Source organism: Zootoca vivipara, chromosome 12, assembly GCF_965207765.1.
Source record: "Zootoca vivipara chromosome 12, rZooViv2.hap1.1, whole genome shotgun sequence".
NCBI lineage: Eukaryota > Metazoa > Chordata > Lepidosauria > Squamata > Lacertidae > Zootoca > Zootoca vivipara.
Genome location: NC_142595.1, coordinates 18,677,902 through 18,695,226, shown reverse-complemented (window position 1 = coordinate 18,695,226; position 17,325 = coordinate 18,677,902). Strand labels below are relative to the sequence as shown.

Genomic DNA, 17,325 nt, shown 5'->3' with positions numbered 1-17,325 from the left:
CTGGTCATAAAGTGTGGTTCCTATTATTATTATTATTATTATTATTATTATTATTATTATTATTCATTACCTGTTTTACCCACTTAAAAAACATTTTAAATGATCAGCTGAGTTTTGTTTTACATTCTTGTAAAACAAGAAAGGGTTGTAAAACCCTTGGAAAGGTTTTCTCCCCCTCTCAAAAATGTTGGGGGTGAAAACTTATCATACAAATAGTCTTCCAAGGCGCACCAAATATGAGCCTATACTCTTCTCTGAAACTTCATCAGAACCAAAGAGGTTTAGTTTTAGGCCAGGCATCCCCAAACTGCGGCCCTCCAGATGTTTTAGCCTACAACTCCCATGATCCCTAGCTAACAGGACCAGTGGTCAGGGATGATGGGAATTGTAGTCCAAAACATCTGGAGGGCCGAAGTTTGGGGATGCCTGTTTTAGGCCTTGAACAAGTCTGTGGGGTTCAGCAGCTGTGAGGCATTTATGCTACAGTTTTCACACACACCATGCATTTAAAGTATGTGACTTTCTGTAAACTACGGTTTCCAATATTTTTCACAGCAATGGGGCGAATTTAGTCCCCACCCCCTTTAAGAGAGAGAGAGAGAACTTAGTATGAATATAATGTTGTTTTTAAAAATTGAGCCTTGTCGCCTAAATCCACTTGCTCAGGGGAAGTCCATGGTGGACAATATATACATAGGTATTTCTTTTAAAAATACATAGGTATTTCTTTTAAAAGAGAGCTCGAGGTGGTTTCAGGGAGTCTTTGCTTCTTGTGGGGCCCACATTTATTTTCTCCCAACCTCCCTTCTGGACAAACAGGTTTGGCAGGTTTTGGAGACAAAACAACAACCTGCAGGACCTGTTTTTCCAGGGATGAAAGTGGGATGAGTTCTTCACACTGTGAGCAAGGATCCCTCTTCCGAGCCACCCTTTCTCAGGAGAAAACAATCTGTCCCAGGCTCTCTCTCTCTGTGTGTATGTTCAATAATGAAGGCTGGTGGTGCAGCTGGAGCAATCAAAGCTTCCTTATGCCAGCATTGTCTACCCTTGTTGGCAGAAGCTCTCCAGAGTCTCAAGCAAAATGGGGTTTTCACAACTCCTGCTACCTGAGATTCTTTGATCTGGAGATCCCTGAGATCTAGGTTGCATCCATACCATATCTTATGCCACAGGAGAGATGTGTGGCTCAGGCACGCTGCAGGCTCCGCGGTGTGATGCCCAGTGCGCCCCCCACCTCACCTAGCTACGCCTCTGGATTAGGTAGATTCATGGAGGAGAGGGCTGTCAAAGGCTACTAGCCATAAAAGCTGTGCTCTGCCTACAGCAATGCTTCTGGTTTCTGGAAATCACACGAGGGGAGAGTGTTCCTGTGGTGGCGTAGGAAGGGGCGTGCGCTGGGTGCGGGAGTTATTTTTTTCAGAAACACATATTTTTGCCATTTTGTCACCCCTCTCAGTGATGACATCCAGGGCAAACCGCACCCACCATACCCCCCTTCTTACACCACTGGTCACAGAGCTACAGTTCCCAGAACTCTTGGCAAACTACCGTCCCCAGGATTCTTTGGGGGAAGGCATAACGGCTAAAGTGGTATAAAGGTAAAGGGACCCCTGACCATTAGGTCCAGTCGTGACCGACTCTGGGGTTGCGCGCTCATCTCGCATTATTGGCCGAGGGAGCCGGCGTATAGCTTCCAGGTCATGTGGCCAGCATGACTAAGCCGCTTCTGGAGAACCAGAGCAGCACACGGAAACGCCTTTTACCTTCCCGCCAGAGCGGTTCCTATTTATCTACTTGCACTTTGACGTGCTTTCGAACTGCTAGGTTGGCAGGAGCTGGGACCGAGCAACGGGAGCTCACCCCGTCGTGGGGATTCGAACCTCCGACCTTCTGATCGGCAAGCCCTAGACTCTGTGGTTTAACCCACAGTGGTATAAGAGTGCTTTAAATATAAGACACGAGTGTGACATGGATTTCAGACCTCCTGCGTGCAACATACATGCTCAACCATTGAGCTATGACCCATTAGCTTCAACCTGGCCTTTAGCCCCGGCACCTATTTTAAAGGCTCACCAAATGGAAGGGGTGCAGTAAGTCTACATATTTTCTACCTCCTTGTGTCCCCGGCTGGGCCAAAGGGAGGAGCACATTGCTGGCAGGGTATTAGCACTGCATTTTAAATTGTTGTAAGCTGCCCTTGGAGCTTGGCATTGAGGGCAGGTAACAAATTAAAAATATATATTAATAATAGTGGAATCACAGTCCCATCCTTCTGGCTACTTTTCACTTACTCACGAGGAACCGGCTGTTAGGAAGATTAGCCTTCAGTGAATCTTCTTTTGCATGCAAAAATACTTCCCCCAAAGTTACAGGTGCTTGACACTAGATTCCCACCCCCTTGTTTCTCTCCTTCTCTATTTTAAACTACTGTATATTCCTGCGTATAAGACTACTTTTTAACCCAGGGAAATCTTCTCAAAAGTCGGGGGTCGTCTTATACGCTTGGTCGTATTTCTTCTACAGCGAGTATATCCCAAACTCTATATTTTAACTGGAAAAGTTGGGGGTCGTCTTATACGCCCAGTCGTCTTATACGCCGGAATATACAGTATTACCCAGTAATATATGATACTCCATCTGTTCCCCCTGCTACACTACACTCCTAAGTTTTCAACATGATGCGATGGGGATAATGTAGCACATAAGAAGGGAAGACTCTGGAGGGAGAAATCACATACTTTTCTACTGCTTCTCCCTCCAGTAGTTTTCCACCTCCTTGAAATGCCCTGAAGACCAATGTTTACACTTTGCCCTCTCTGATCTTTCCACAAATGCCATTGTGCAACCAGATTTTTTGGGGGGGGGGAGAAGAAGGAAGAAAAGGTGGGGGAGGAGAACTTCTTGAAAAAGTTAGCTGGGGTCAGGCAGCAACAGAGTGTATTAAAAAGGCAAGTTGGGGCAAGTAGCTGCTGGAGGTTGCCAAAATATGCAGCATGCTTCACAAGCCCTGATCTTTAATCCTTGCAATAGCCCTAGGAGATAGGGCACTATTATTTATTCCCATTTTACAGACTAGGAAATTAAGGCAGATGGAAAGAGGATTATGGCATTGGAAGACACCAAGAGGTGAGACAACCCCAGCCACTTGCCTTGAGGCAGAATTATCCATTCACCTGCTCATCAGAGGTTGACTTAAAGTGGTTGGAAGTTTCTGGGCTCAGAGGCCATGCCACATGATCCAATAGGTACCAGGCTGCAATGAATTCTAGGGTATCTTTCTCTAGACGCAATTACTTTATTGGCACAGTCCCTGCCAAGTTACTGTACTGCTGCTCTGACCATGCATACCCTCCAACTCTCCAATGAAAATTGTTGTTGTTTAGTCGTTCAGTCGTGTCCGACTCTTCGTGACCCCATGGACCAGAGCACGCCAGGCACTCCTGTCTTCCACTGCCTCCCGCAGTTTGGTCAGACTCATGTTGGTGGTTTTGAGAACACTGTCCAACCATCTCTTCCTCTGTCGTCCCCTTCTCCTTGTGCCCTCAATCTTTCCCAGCATCAGGGTCCTTTCCAGGGAGTCTTCTCTTCTCATGAGGTGGCCAAAGTATTGGAGCCTCAGCTTCAGGATCTGTCCTTCCAGTGAGCACTCAGGGCTGATTTCCTTCAGAATGGATAGGTTTGATCTTCTTGCAGTCCATGGGACTCTCAAGAGTCTCCTCCAGCACCATAATTTCATAATAATAATAATAATAATAATAATAATAATAATAATAATAAATCTTATTATTTATACCCTGCCCATCCGGTTGGGTTGCCCCAGCCACTCTGGGCAGCTTCCAACATATATAAAAACCTAATAAAATGTTAAACATTTAAATAAGTTCCCTATACAGGACTGCTTTCAGATGTCTTATAAAAGTTGTGCAGTTACTTATCTCCATGACTCCATGACATCTGACATTTCTCCGATGAAAATAGGGACATCCCAATGAAAAGTGGGACATTTTGAGATCAAAATGGCTCCTGTAAATCCGGGACTTTCCCTGGAAAACCAGGACACTTGGAAGACCTGAGATCTTCTTCAGCATGAGCAAAACCCATGCACAGATATCACCATCCAGAATGATGGTTGGTGAAACCGTAAGTCCACCCCTAATCCTTTCTCTGACAGCGGCAGTCCCTTATTATGGCCCCAGTTGGGGCAGTCCTAAAGAAGAGGAGAGTCTCAAGGCAGCACAGGAGAAAACAAATAGTTTTGGTGCCACAGTGGGAATAGAGTTGGCAAGAAATTCTGCGCCAACATGTCCAACTTGGGGCTAAGCGACATGTTACACACAATTGTGTGCTTCCTGTGCCCTCTGATGGAATAATAATAATAATAATAATAATAATAATAATAATTTATTATTTATACCCCGCCCATCTGGCTGGGTTTCCCCAGCCACTCTGGGCGGCTTCCAACAGAAAAATGAAATAAAATAATCTATTAAACATTAAAAGCCTCCCTAAACAGGGCTGCCTTCAGGTGTCTCCTAAAAATCTGGTAGCTGTTTTCCTCTTTGACATCTGATGGCAGGGCGTTCCACAGGGCGGGCGCCACCACCGAGAAGGCCCTCTGCCTGGTTCCCTGCAATGGGTTTCTTTACTGAGACGGGCAAGCTTGGAATCTGAAACTGAGATAAGAGCAGGTCCAAAAACTGCTTTTCTCCCAACAGAGAAGAAGATATGGGGACCCCAGTGCCAGATTTACATATAAGCTAAACAAGCTATACAGTAGCTTAGGGCCCCACTCTCTTCGGGGGCCCCAAAAAACCTGGATGTACATTTCCAAAATATAAGATGAAAAACAAATAAAATAAAACCTACATATAGCAACAGTGTTTTGATTCGTGTTGTGTATGGACCTATTAGGTCCATAAATTACCATATAGCATGTATTCAACACAAAAAACAGCCACAATTTGTTGTTGACAAAGGACAGCTGGACATATAAAGGGCCCCATTACCGTCAGTAGCTTAGGGCCTCGTCAAACCTCAATCCAGCCCTGGGGGACCCTGTATCTTTTCCTCCATGGGAGAAAAAAGCAGCTGAGGGTGTATTCTGAGTGGTCAGCTGACAGAAAATAAAACAGCTAATTCATCTGTTTTCAGGTACAGCCTTTGAGACTGCTTTTTGTTTTAGAATAGAATCACTCTTTTGGAGGGCTAAGGGCATGTTTGAGAGAAAGTCCCAGCCCACAAGTAGAAGTCTTTGCCCTGATGTGATAGGCTAGTTGAATCCTACCAGCAATACCACCACGATTTTGCCCTTGGTGGAAATAGTACCAGGACAGTGCCGTTCAAGAACATTCTACACAAGTGGTTGGACATACACACACTTAGGGGCAAAGGATCAGATGTCTTAAGCAGAGTCAGGCCACAGGTAGGGCCAGTAAAGGGCTTCCTTCCTGCATGAATGTTACTCCAAGTCTGAGTATTTGGCCGAGTCCATATATGGCAACTTCAACACAGACTGGAAAGGAAAAGGAATGTCAAGACAATTCAATACCTGGCAGAAGTTCAGCATCCAAATTTTGACTCTTTAGGATTTCCCCAATGATTTCACATTTGAGTTTCAATGTGAGTGTTGCTGGAGCTCTTTAAGACAATCGGGGCAAGTGTTCAATTTCAATATTGAAATTCAATATTCAACCGCACTACAGTTCTTGAACCTAACACTATTCATAAATGCAAATTCGCACGGAGTGGGGGAAGACCTTTAAGATGAGAAAAATATATACTGTATATTCCGGCGTATAAGACGACTGGGGGGGTATAAGACGACCCCCAACTTTTCCAGTTAAAATATAGAGTTCGGGATATACTCGCCGTATAAGAAATACGACCTGACGTATAAGACGACCCCCCGACTTTTGAGAAGATTTTCCTGGGTTAAAAAGTAGCCTTATACAGGAATATACAGTATATATATTTAGCAAGGGCGTTCAAGAAGGAAGAACTTGCTTGATGACTTTTCCCCTTTCTTTCTCCTAGCCTTGTTTCGCTTCCCTCAACTGGTTATTGACTGAAATAAATTTAGGCTTTAGTATACCTGAAGGAGCGTCTCCTCCCCCATCGTTCTGCCCGGACACTGAGGTCCAGTGCCGAGGGCCTTCTGGCGGTTCCCTCGCTACGAGAAGCTAAGTTACAGGGAACCAGGCAGAGGGCCTTCTCGGTAGTGGCGCCCACCCTGTGGAATGCCCTCCCACCAGAGGTCAAAGAGAACAACAATTACCAGACCTTTAGAAGGCATCTTAAGGCAGCCCTGTTTAGGGAAGCTTTTAATGTTTGATGGATTTCTGTATTTTAATGTTTTGTTGGAAGCCGCCCAGAGTGGCTGGGGGAACCCGGCCAGATGGGCGGGGTATAAATAAATAAATTATTATTATTATTATTATTATTATTATTATTATTATTATTATTATTTATTTATTTATTTATTATCTCTGCATGCTCTGTTTACACCTTTCCCTCTCTGTTATCGCAGGTGAAGATCTGGTTCCAGAACAAGCGTTCCAAGTTCAAAAAGATTATGAAGCAGGGCTCCAGCATCCAAGATGATCACCTCCACAGTTCCTCGTCTTTGTCCCCTTGCTCCCCCAACATCCCCCCACTCTGGGACATCCCTATGGCATGCAAAGGCCCTCCCCTGCCTCCCAGCAGCTACATCAACAGTTTTGGACCTTGGTACCACCAACCGCAGCACCAAGACGCCATGGGGAGGCCTCCGGTGATGTGACAAAGGGGGCGTTGGGAGTGTCAGCCCATCCTCGACGTGTCTTTTCCTCCACAGTGCTGATCAGGGTCCTCGGAACAGGCGAATGGAGGGCGTGGAGTTTGGAGGGAGAAAGTTGGCTTCTTTGAAGGAATCACCAGCACTTTTCTCTTGGTGAGAACATACCTGGCGGGAGATGGACTTCGAACGGACATGTCCCCAGGGACCAAATCTAACAACGACGATGGCAGGTTGTGTGAGGCAAAGTTAGGGAAAGAACCCCCCCCCCAGCTCCGAAACATGAATGGAAGGTCAGGATCCCATTTTAATCGGCGTCTCTTCGTCAGGGATTTTACAAGAGAGGTGCTTGTGTGTTTTTCGTTCCAAAGATAGGCTCAAGCGTGACATGGACCATCAGATCTATTTGTGTTAGTAAGATGTGAGGTTTTGCCATACTTCCCCCCTCTCATCCGGCAAGGCTTCTGTGCCTTAAGCAGTATTGATGGAAGACAGCAAATAAACAGGTGCAGTGACGGGGAGGGCTTTATCTGTTGTATTTCCGCCTTGTCCTGCAGAGGCTCAAGGCACAGAGGCATTGCCATCTTTATGTCTTCTTCTTCTTCTTCTTCTTCTTCTTCTTCTTCTTCTTCTTCTTCTTCTTCTTCTTCGGCAATCCTAGTTAGTGTAGCAAGGTTTTGAGCTGCACAGAGATCTACTCCAGGCAAGGACCTGAGAGAAGGAATGATTAACTGGTGAAACAGGCAAGAAAGCAGAGTTTGGAGAGTTCTTTTTATTTAAGGGACTATAGGTCTAAAAAGGAAGTGATTTCAGTTCGGGTTCTTCCCTTTACAAAACAAACTAGTTCAGTTCACAGTTCAATTCAAGTCCGTCCAAATCCTCAACAACAACAACAACAACAACAACAACAACACACCAAAATAAACCTATTCAGAATGTTACAAGCTGCTGTGCTGGAGTACCTGTAGAATATACTTAAGACTAAGAAAATGTCAACGCACATGCACACACCGAGAGTGGAATGAGAATGGTTTCATTTATTTCCCCCCAAATATTATGTTCTATAAACTTAAAGGCCCAAGGAGTCTAAAATATAAAAAAATAAAAATAAAAAGAGAATGAACTAGAAATCATTCAAAGCTCTACTCCAAAACAAACTTGATTTTAGTTTACCTGTCAGTTATAGGAATGGCTTTCAGGTTCAGAGATTTAGGAACCAATTCAGTGAACATTATGAAATCAAAACAGTTCACTCCAAAAGCCCTGTAGGAAAGAGAGCCTAAATATTGGCATAATTTCATAATGGGGAGGGGGGGCCAAGTATACCAACAACAACCAAACCGTTTATTGTGAGGACCATGCCTGTACACAAATATCAACACAACAATAATTAAAAATGTTAAAATTCATTACATACTATCCCAACAAAACCTTCATCCCACAAAACAGGAAGAGAAGGAAAACAAGCAACGAGTTAAACAGCCGATGAAGGGGTCTTTACTTTATCATCTATAAATCTTTCCCTGGCTTTCATGGCCTTCATCACAAAGACCGCTACCACATGGGTAATTCGTGGGTTAGCATCAACTAACAAAATTTTTACTCTATCTTCAGGATTGATTATAGAGTTGGGTATAGTTTGTGTCTCTAAAGCCCGAGTAAATGGGGCAATAGAGAAGGTAATGTATAAGATCCTCTTTAATTTTCATGAAGCAAGGGCATAAACTGTGTTCTGCTGGGATTTTTGTAAATCTACCGGTCAGGTATGCAGTTGGCAATGTTTGAAACCGGGCCATGGTTTGAAACAAGCCAAGGATACAAGTTAGGCTGGATATTCTCATGGGGTTAAAACTGGCAAGAACTTTTACCCATCAAAATTGGTTCAATTCACCTTCTACCTGCAAAAGGAATTGGTGATAGTTCTAGGTAGCCAATCCCCATATACCGTAGCTGCAATTTGCTAAAAGCAGGGGGGAAATATATATATTTTTTAAAATATCCAACTGCTTTCTTCAAAGCCAAATTTGCTTCCATGTCTGTCTGTACTAAAATATTTTTTCATTAAAAATTGTGCTAAAGCCAGGATTATGTTTACAGTCAATGAAACGTTTGTGGAATGTAATCTCCATATCCTCTTCCCACTCCCATATTTTTTTAAAAAAAGAAAAAAGGATCTTTCATATTTGTTTCAGCTACAACATGAAGTCTCTCTCTCCCCCCCCCCCCACCTCCAGCAAATAACTGGAGGCTATTTAACTAAACCATTAAAAGGAAAAAGGAAAAACTAATTTAACTTCTTTCTCTCTCCCCCCCCCCCACTTTGCCAAGCATAATGACATTTTTATTTATTGAAATACAGCTTTTGGTATATTGTATTGTTTTCAATTTATAAACAGAATGTAAAACTATAAATAATTTTTTTTTGTACAAACGAATGCTGTTAAGCTCCTCCTTTATAGTTCTTGTAAAGCAGGCATGGCCAAACTTGGCCCTCCAGCTGTTTTGGGACTACAATTCCCATCATCCCTGACCACTGGTCCTGTTAGCTAGGGATCATGGGAGTTGTAGTCCCAAAACAACTGGAGGGCCGGGTTTGGCAAACACCTGTTGTGAAGTTTGAATCTAGAAAATAAATGGAGATGACTGTTATGAGTCTTCACCACAACCATTCCTGCAGACTCAGTTCTTGTATGGAACTGGACCTCCAGGGACACAATGCCATGCTCTGCCTCGGCAGCACCCGGCAACTGCATCATGAGGAACCCCATAGGGCAGGCAAAGTCAGTGTAGTGCAGGCACCCCCAAACTGCGGCCCTCCAGATGTTTTGGCCTACAACTCCCACAATCCCTAGATAACAGGACCAGTGGTCAGGGAAGATGGGAATTGTAGTCCAAAACATCTGGAGGGCCGAAGTTTGGGGATGCCTGGTGTGGTGCCTTCTGTATGTTGACGGACTGCAATTCCCATCAGCCAACTGCAGAAGAGACTATTTGAAACTATTGTATCATTTGAACCATTAACAGGGATACATTATAACAGCGGCCTGAGTTCTTGCCTTACTACTACAGTGGAACCTCGGTTTATGAATTTTCGGTTTACGAATGCCGCGGACCCATCTGGAACGGATTAATTCACTTTCCATTACTTTCAATGGGAAAGTTTGCTTCAGTTTATGAACAGACTTCCGGAACCAATTGTGTACTTAAGCCGAGGTACCACTGTACTTAACCTGAAGCGTACTTAACCTGAAGTGCACTTTCCCATTGAAAGTAATGGAAAGTGGATTAATCCGTTCCAGACAGGTCCGCGGAGTACTCAACCTGAAGCGTACTTAACCCGAAGTATGAGTGTAATTGGTTCTGGAAGTCCGTACTTAACCTGAAGCGTACTTAACCTGAAGCGAACTTTCCCATTGAAAGTAATGGAAAGTACTCCAGACGGGTCCGCGGAGTACTTAAACTGAAAGTACTCAAACCAAAGCGTACTTAAACCGAGGTATGACTGTATTTGTTTGTGACCTTCAGTCAAGAACTCCAACTTCTTTACTTACAAATGAAAACTGCCAGTGTATGAGTTTACAAATCTGTCACCGGGCATAGCATGACCGTACGATAGCAGGCCATGCAAGATCATAATAATCCGAAGCAGGTTACAACTCTGCCACATCCAGAAAACGCGATGGAATATACATGCAAAGCAGAAGATGCAGGAAATGAGCTCTGAGCCACAAATGTCTGCAGCTCAAGTCACACACATGCAGCACATATTGCCAAGGGAATTAAGCATCTAGAAAACGTTTATCCATTTTACAGATGGGAACCACTAGGGCAATTGGTGACTCAACTGCAGAGAACTCAAAACACATTAAAAAAAAGACAAAATAATTTAAGAAAATGAGCCAAGCCACAGACTTCTACTGGTAAAGTCATGCATATGCAAAACATGGCAAATGAATTAAGCTCCTCCTCCACTGCTGGGGTGTCTCTTCCTTGTCTGCTTGCCACATAGGATGTGGTGACCATTTGAAATGTTGTTGTCCACACAATGTAGGCCCCACCAGGGTTCTGCATGCCACATACACAATATGGTGTGTGTGTGTGTGTGAGAGAGAGAGAGAGAGAGAGAGAGAGAGAGAGAGAAGAAGAAGAAGAAGAAGAAGAAGAAGAAGAAGAAGAAGAAGAAGAAGAAGAAGAAGAAGAGGAGGAGGAGGAGGAGGAGGAGGAGGAGGAGGAGGAGGAGGAGGAGGAGGAGGAGGAGGAGGAGGAGGAGGAATAGTAGTAGTTTGGATTTTATATCCCGCTTTATCACTACCCGAAGGAGTCTCAAAGTGGTTAACATTCTCCTTTCCCTTCCTCCCCCACAACAAACACTCTGTGAGGTAGGTGGGGCTGAGAGACTCAAATAACTAGCCCAAGGTCACCCAGCAGCTGCATGTGGAGGAGCGGAGACGCGAACCCGGCTCCCCAGATTACGAGTCCACCACTCTTAACCACTACACCACACTGGCGTAGAGAGAAATGCATCCAAAATAAAAATTCTCTGGGGTAGAGATCTCCACCTTCAACTAGGGCTGCATCTGCATTGAACATCTAAAACTCCGTGATACCACATTAAACAGTTTTGGTTTCCACCCCCCCCCACAAAGAATTCTTGTTAAAGGGTGCTGAGAGTTGTTCAGCAACCCCTATTCTCCTCACAGAACAACAATTCCCAGTTGCCTGGAAAGAGGGATTGATTGTCAAAGCACTCTGGGATCAGTAGTTTCTTTCGGGAAACAAAGGTCTCGTGGCAAAACTCTCAGCACCCTTTAACAAACTACATTTCCCAGGATTCTTTTGGGGGGGGAAGCACGACTGTTTGAAGTGGTATGACACTACTGTCAAGTGGCCTGTCATCTTCTGGATTGTCCCTACAGAACCTGCTCCTCTTCTTGGCCCCACCACAATCCCCGGGGAAGGACACCCCTGGGGTAAAGAGCTGTCCTAACCATCGAGTGTTTCAAATCATATGCAGAGCATGTTTTTCCTCATTATGGAGGGTGTTGTTCACACACTCATGGTGCCAAAGGTGTGTGTGTGTAAAGAATGAGTCACTTGTGTAGCCTCTTTCCACACTCCTGGAATCTCTAGTCATACAGCAGGTATGACTTTTGGCTGGTAGCCATGACAGAAATCCATCCATCTCTCATTCTCTCTCTCTCTCTCTCTCTCTCTCTCTCTCTCTCTCTCTCTCTCTCTCTCTCACACACACACACACACACACACACACACACACACACACACACGGGCTGGCAATTGCTTCACACAGAAAGAAGCACAGAACATTTACAGCGCTCTTCCCCAAGGATCCCAAGAACTGTAGTTTGCTAAGGATGCTGGACATTGTAGCTCAGGCTTCCTCAAACTGCGGCCCTCCAGATGTTTTTGGCCTACAACTCCCAGGATCCCCCTAGCTAGCAGGACCAGTGGTCAGGGATGATGGGAGTTGTAGGCCAAAAACATCTGGCTGGCCGAGTTTGCCTATGCCTGCTCTTTGAGGAGCAAACTACAGTTCCACAGATTCTTGGAGGGTTTGTGCGCTTTTAATGTCTGGTGTGTGTACCCCTCCAAAGAAAGAGAGCCACTTGGGGGGGGGGTTCGGGGTTCGAGTCAGACTGACAGGTGGGCTTAACTTCATCAACAAGTTGATGAAGTTGCCCTTGTCGATGCCTCTGGATTGGCTCTTTTCATAATTCACAGGTCAGAGCAGACACCTCCAAATTATCTCTGCCGTGTAATTAACCCCCAATGAACTTCGCCAGGGTCACTGGACTCACCCCAGCCCCCCCCCAAATAGGCCTTCTGGAATAAGAAGGACCTTTATATTCCTCACACACGGTCTCAGTTTCGTTTCTTTCACCTCCACTGCGGCCTCTGCAATTACCCAAATGGGGGCATATGACAAACGAAAATGAGGTTGCAGCTATTTGGGGTTTAAAGTGGTGGCGGGTGGGGGGGGGTTAGTGGAGGGGCAGAGGGAGAGAAGACAGGCAGGCTTTTGAATTTAGCTTTTCATGGGAGGTGGGCTGCCTCTTTCCTCCCTCACCCCTCCTGATATGCAGCCATTGAAAAGTTAATTACTTCAAGATTTGACTCGGAAAGCTGAGGAAGACAATAACAGCCGCTAAAGTGGGCACCAAATAAAGATTCCATCTGCCTTCCCTCTCCAAGCTTCAAAGCCAAGTCATATCTAGACAGTGGAAAGCAATGCAGCCATTGTAATCCACATTTTGTGGAAACAGATGAACTGTTATGGGGTAGGGGCACACAGAGAGAGGAGAGGAGAGACGTCATTCAACCCCCCTGGCAAACTACAGAGTGACACATTACTATTACTATTATTGTTGTTGTTATTTTCTTACACTTATATCCCACCTTTCCCTTGGGGATTCGAACTCTGGCCTGCCAGACTGCAGCCCAACATTTTAAAGCATATAATTTCCCTCAAAGAACGCTGGGAACATCAGATCCCAGCCTTGGCCTTGCTTTTGACAGAGAGCAATACAAATCCTAGAGCAGGGGGTCAGCAAACTTTTTCACCAGGGGGCTGATCCAGACATGCGTATAAGCGACTTCCGGTGCCATTGCTGCCCGATTTCCAGTGCCCAGACATGGGCAGAGCGGCACCGGAAGTCGCTTCTACGCATGTCCAGACATGCGCAGAAGGAGCCTCCCTGGCCGGCAGGAGCTGTTTTGATTATCCAGGGGAATTACGGGATATTTCGCCATTCGGGATAACAGCGGGAAACAGCTTTAAAAATGGGGGTTTCCCACGAAAAACGGGAGACTTGCCAGCTATGAAAAACATGCTGATTTCTGGACCGTCCACGGGCCGGATTTAGAAGGTAATTGGGCTGCCACCTGGCCCCCGGGCCTTAGTTTGGAGACCCCTGTCCTAGAGTATCTCAGGTGTCCCGGAAAAAAACAACATCCTGTTTTCTATTGCATGAGAACAGCAGCCATTTGGGCTGCCGTAATCTCAAGCGATTTTTTGGCGCGATTCCCCCCCCCCCCAAGAGCTTTTTTTGGTAGGAGAAGTTGCAGGATTTCAGCAGGAAGTTATGGTACAAAGAAGTGCAGCTGCCCCAAAACTGTTGCCAGCACAAATGGCATTGTTATGAGGCCCGGGAAGGCCCGGGAACTGGTCGGGCAAGCTTCTTTGAAGACAAAGACCGGCTTGAGTGCCCTGAGGAGCACTTCAAAGGGATGAGCTGGGTTGCAATAGCTGCAACTCAGGGCGAAACAACAGAAAAGGGCAGCTGGGCTAGACAGTCGCTGCACGTATGAGCTGAAAGCTGGAGAAGGAAGAGCTTAGGACAGAGACATGCCTTGCCCTGGGCTGGATCCAAAGCTGCGATTAATGGAGAAGCAATATATGTTGGGGGCGTCAATGCTGCGAGCCCCTCCAGCCTATGCTCAGGTTGTAAATGTAAAGGTAAAGGGACCCCTGACCATTAGGTCCAGTCACGGACGACTCTGGGGTTGCAGCGCTCACCTCACTCTATATGCCGAGGGAGCTGGCATTTGTCTGCAGACAGCTTCCGGGTCATGTGGCCAGCATGACTAAGCCGCTTCTGGCGAACCAGAATGCCGTTTACCTTCCCGCCAGAGCGGTACCTATTTATCTACTTGCACTTGGACGTGCTTTTGAACTGCTAGGTTGGCAGGAGCAGGGACCGAACAACGGGAGCTCACCCCGTCGCGGGGATTTGAACCGCCGACCTTCTGATCGGCAAGCCTTAGGCTCTGTGGTTTAGACCACAGCACCACCCGTGTCCCAAGTGCTCAGGTTGTATATATGTGTAAATAAAGTCACACAGGCCCAAATGACCTTCATTCCCAGGAAACTGAACCCTGGCTAAGCGCTTAGAGCAGTGCCAGATTTACGTATAAGCTAAACAAGTTATAGCTTAGGGCCCCACTCTTTTGGGGGGCCCAAAAAAAATTAAAGGGAAAAAAAACAAAACAGGAGGTACATTTCCAAAATATATGATAAAAAAACAAATAAAATAAAACCTACATACAGCAACAGTGTTTTGTGTTGTGTAGGCTCCTATTTGTTATGTGTGAATGCCTTTAGATACCTATTAGGTCCATAAATTACCATATAGCATATATTCAACCCCCAAAACAGTGGCAATTTGTTGTTGAAAAGGACAGCTGGGCATATAAAGGCCCCCATTACCTACAGTAGCTTAGGGCCTCATCAAACCTAAATCCGGCCCCGGCTTGGAGGTCAGGCTGGCATGTAACAGTATTGAAAGTGGGATCATATATAACTGGCTCAATACAAGCAGGAGCATAAATACAGTCAAAACTCAGTTCCCCAACAGCTCCATTCTGGAACATTCCGGCTCCTGAATGCCAGAAACCCGGAGGTAAACACTCCATTTTTTGAACGTTTTTCGGAAGCCGAATGCCCGACGCAGCTTCTGCTTGAATGCAAGAAGCTCCTGCAACCAATGGGAAACTGCGCCTCAGTTTTTGAATGTTTCGGAAGCCAAACGGGCTTCCGGAATGGATTATGTTCGACAACCGAGGTTTGACTATACAGTGGTACCTTGGGTTAAGAACTTAATTCAAACAAACAACAACAAAAACCGTTTATTGTGAGGACCATGCCTGTACACAAATATCAGCACAACAATAATTAAAAATGTTAAAATTCATTGCGTATTATCCCAACAAAACCTTCATCCCACAAAACAGGAAGAGAAGGAACACAAGCAACGAGTTAAACAGACGATGAAGGGGTCTTTACTTTATCATCCATAAATCTTTCCCTGGCTTAATTCGTTCTGGGGGTCCGTTCTCAACCTGAAACTGTTCTTAACCTGAGATACCCCTTTAGCTAATGGGGCCTCCTGCTGCCACTGCGTCACCGCCGCACAATTTCTGTTCTCATCCTGAAGCATAGTTCTTAACCTGAGGTACTATTTCTGGGTTAGCGGAGTCTGTAACCTAAAGCGTCTGTATCCTGAAGCATCTGTAACCTGAGGTACCACTGTAATCGTAAGTGTACAGTCAAAAGGACGTCTTGATGTGCGGGGCGAACTTAAATTTGGCTGGAATATGCCCACCATAGCAAATGTCCATGAAACTGAAGTACACTTGGAGGGCAAGTTTTCTATAAAGCCAGACCCTGCAATTGTCCCTAATTTCCAGGGACAGCCCCAGATTTACAGAAGCCGTCCCTGTTTCTGATGTGATTCCTGAACGTCCCGCTTTTCCTTTTGATGTCCCCATTTTCATTGGGGTATGTAAAGACATTTTTATTTTATTTTTATAATCTCCTTTCTGCCATAAATAGTAAATAAATAATCTGGTAGAGCTAAGGTTAACACACACACACACACACACACACACACACACACACACACACAGTTGTCAAGTTTCATTTGAGCCATCACGGAGGAAAGGTGTGTTTAAAGGTTTATTCCTTTCTCTCAGCTGTCAAAGCAATTTCAAGATAACATTTCTTTTTTTGCTGTGTTGTTTTTTCCCCCTTAGCAAGCGAAAGACATGCTGCAGGTAGATAAGATCTAACATAAATGTCTCCCTGGAGTGGAAATTAATTGGGACGAGTGTGTGGGGGGCATTAAAACCGAAGAGGCTATAAAATTAAATATATAAAGTTTCACTTTATGTTTCTATTTATTGAAGCGTCACGACAAGGTTGGGTGTGCTTGTCATTTGTGTAGCAATGCCCTCCGATCAGTGTAATAATGACACGTGACACAGAATTTAAAGGTTAATTGGGTGGTTCAGGCCACAACTTTATTAAATATGCATGTTGAGCGGAATTGGCTTAGGCGTTGGAACCTATCAGACTAAATCCGACTCCAACCCGTGTGTTGAAGTCCGTGAGAAGTTAACCACCAGTAAGGAACCCGGCGATGCAGATCAACCGGAACTCCTTCTGTGGCCACCGTACGGGGCGTGCCTTACGGCCCTGGCGACTCCAGGCTCTGGACCAAGCCTCGCCCCCGGAATCCTTTAACGGAATTACTTCTCCAAATTTGGGCATGTGATGACGCAATCTGCCCCTCCTCCGTCTTATTGTTATGCAAATTTCCAACGCCTAACTGCCACTCGAGCCCCCCCAGGCTCGCCGCCAATCCGCTCACATGTTACCATCAAGGTGGGATTTTTTTGCATTTCCATTAAAAAAAATGTTTTCAAACTTTGGTGGGAGCTTTCTACAGCTGCAGTAAATTTTTGAAACAGTAAATTTTTAAATATATATATATATATATAAATCTTATCTTACTTTTGAGTAGACATAAATGAATTTGTGACACCCCCCCCCCCATCCTCCCTGAACGCTACCAAACCTGCATCCTAATTTCCCTCCCAAGTAATGTTAGAAACACAATGGCATATCTGCATCAGTACAATGAGACGCCTTCATCTGTCCCAGCTGCAACAAAACATGTCTCTCCTACATCGGTCTCTACAGCCACAGCAGGCGCTGTAACTCTCCAACTGTTTGACGTTGCCCCCGAAAGTAGACT

At 45.2% G+C, this 17,325-nt stretch overlaps 1 protein-coding gene across 1 annotated transcript in view; it reads left to right on the top strand.

The window, feature by feature from the left end:
• DLX4 (distal-less homeobox 4) overlaps nt 1–7,880 on the top strand; it is a 35,954-nt gene extending 28,074 nt beyond the window's left edge. Inside the window, exon 3 of the mRNA XM_035136628.3 lies at nt 6,527–7,880. Within this exon, the coding sequence (XP_034992519.1) occupies nt 6,527–6,778 (252 nt within the window). The 3' untranslated portion in view covers nt 6,779–7,880. The remainder of the gene's footprint in view (nt 1–6,526) is intronic.
• The last annotated feature ends 9,445 nt before the right edge of the window (nt 7,881–17,325 follow it).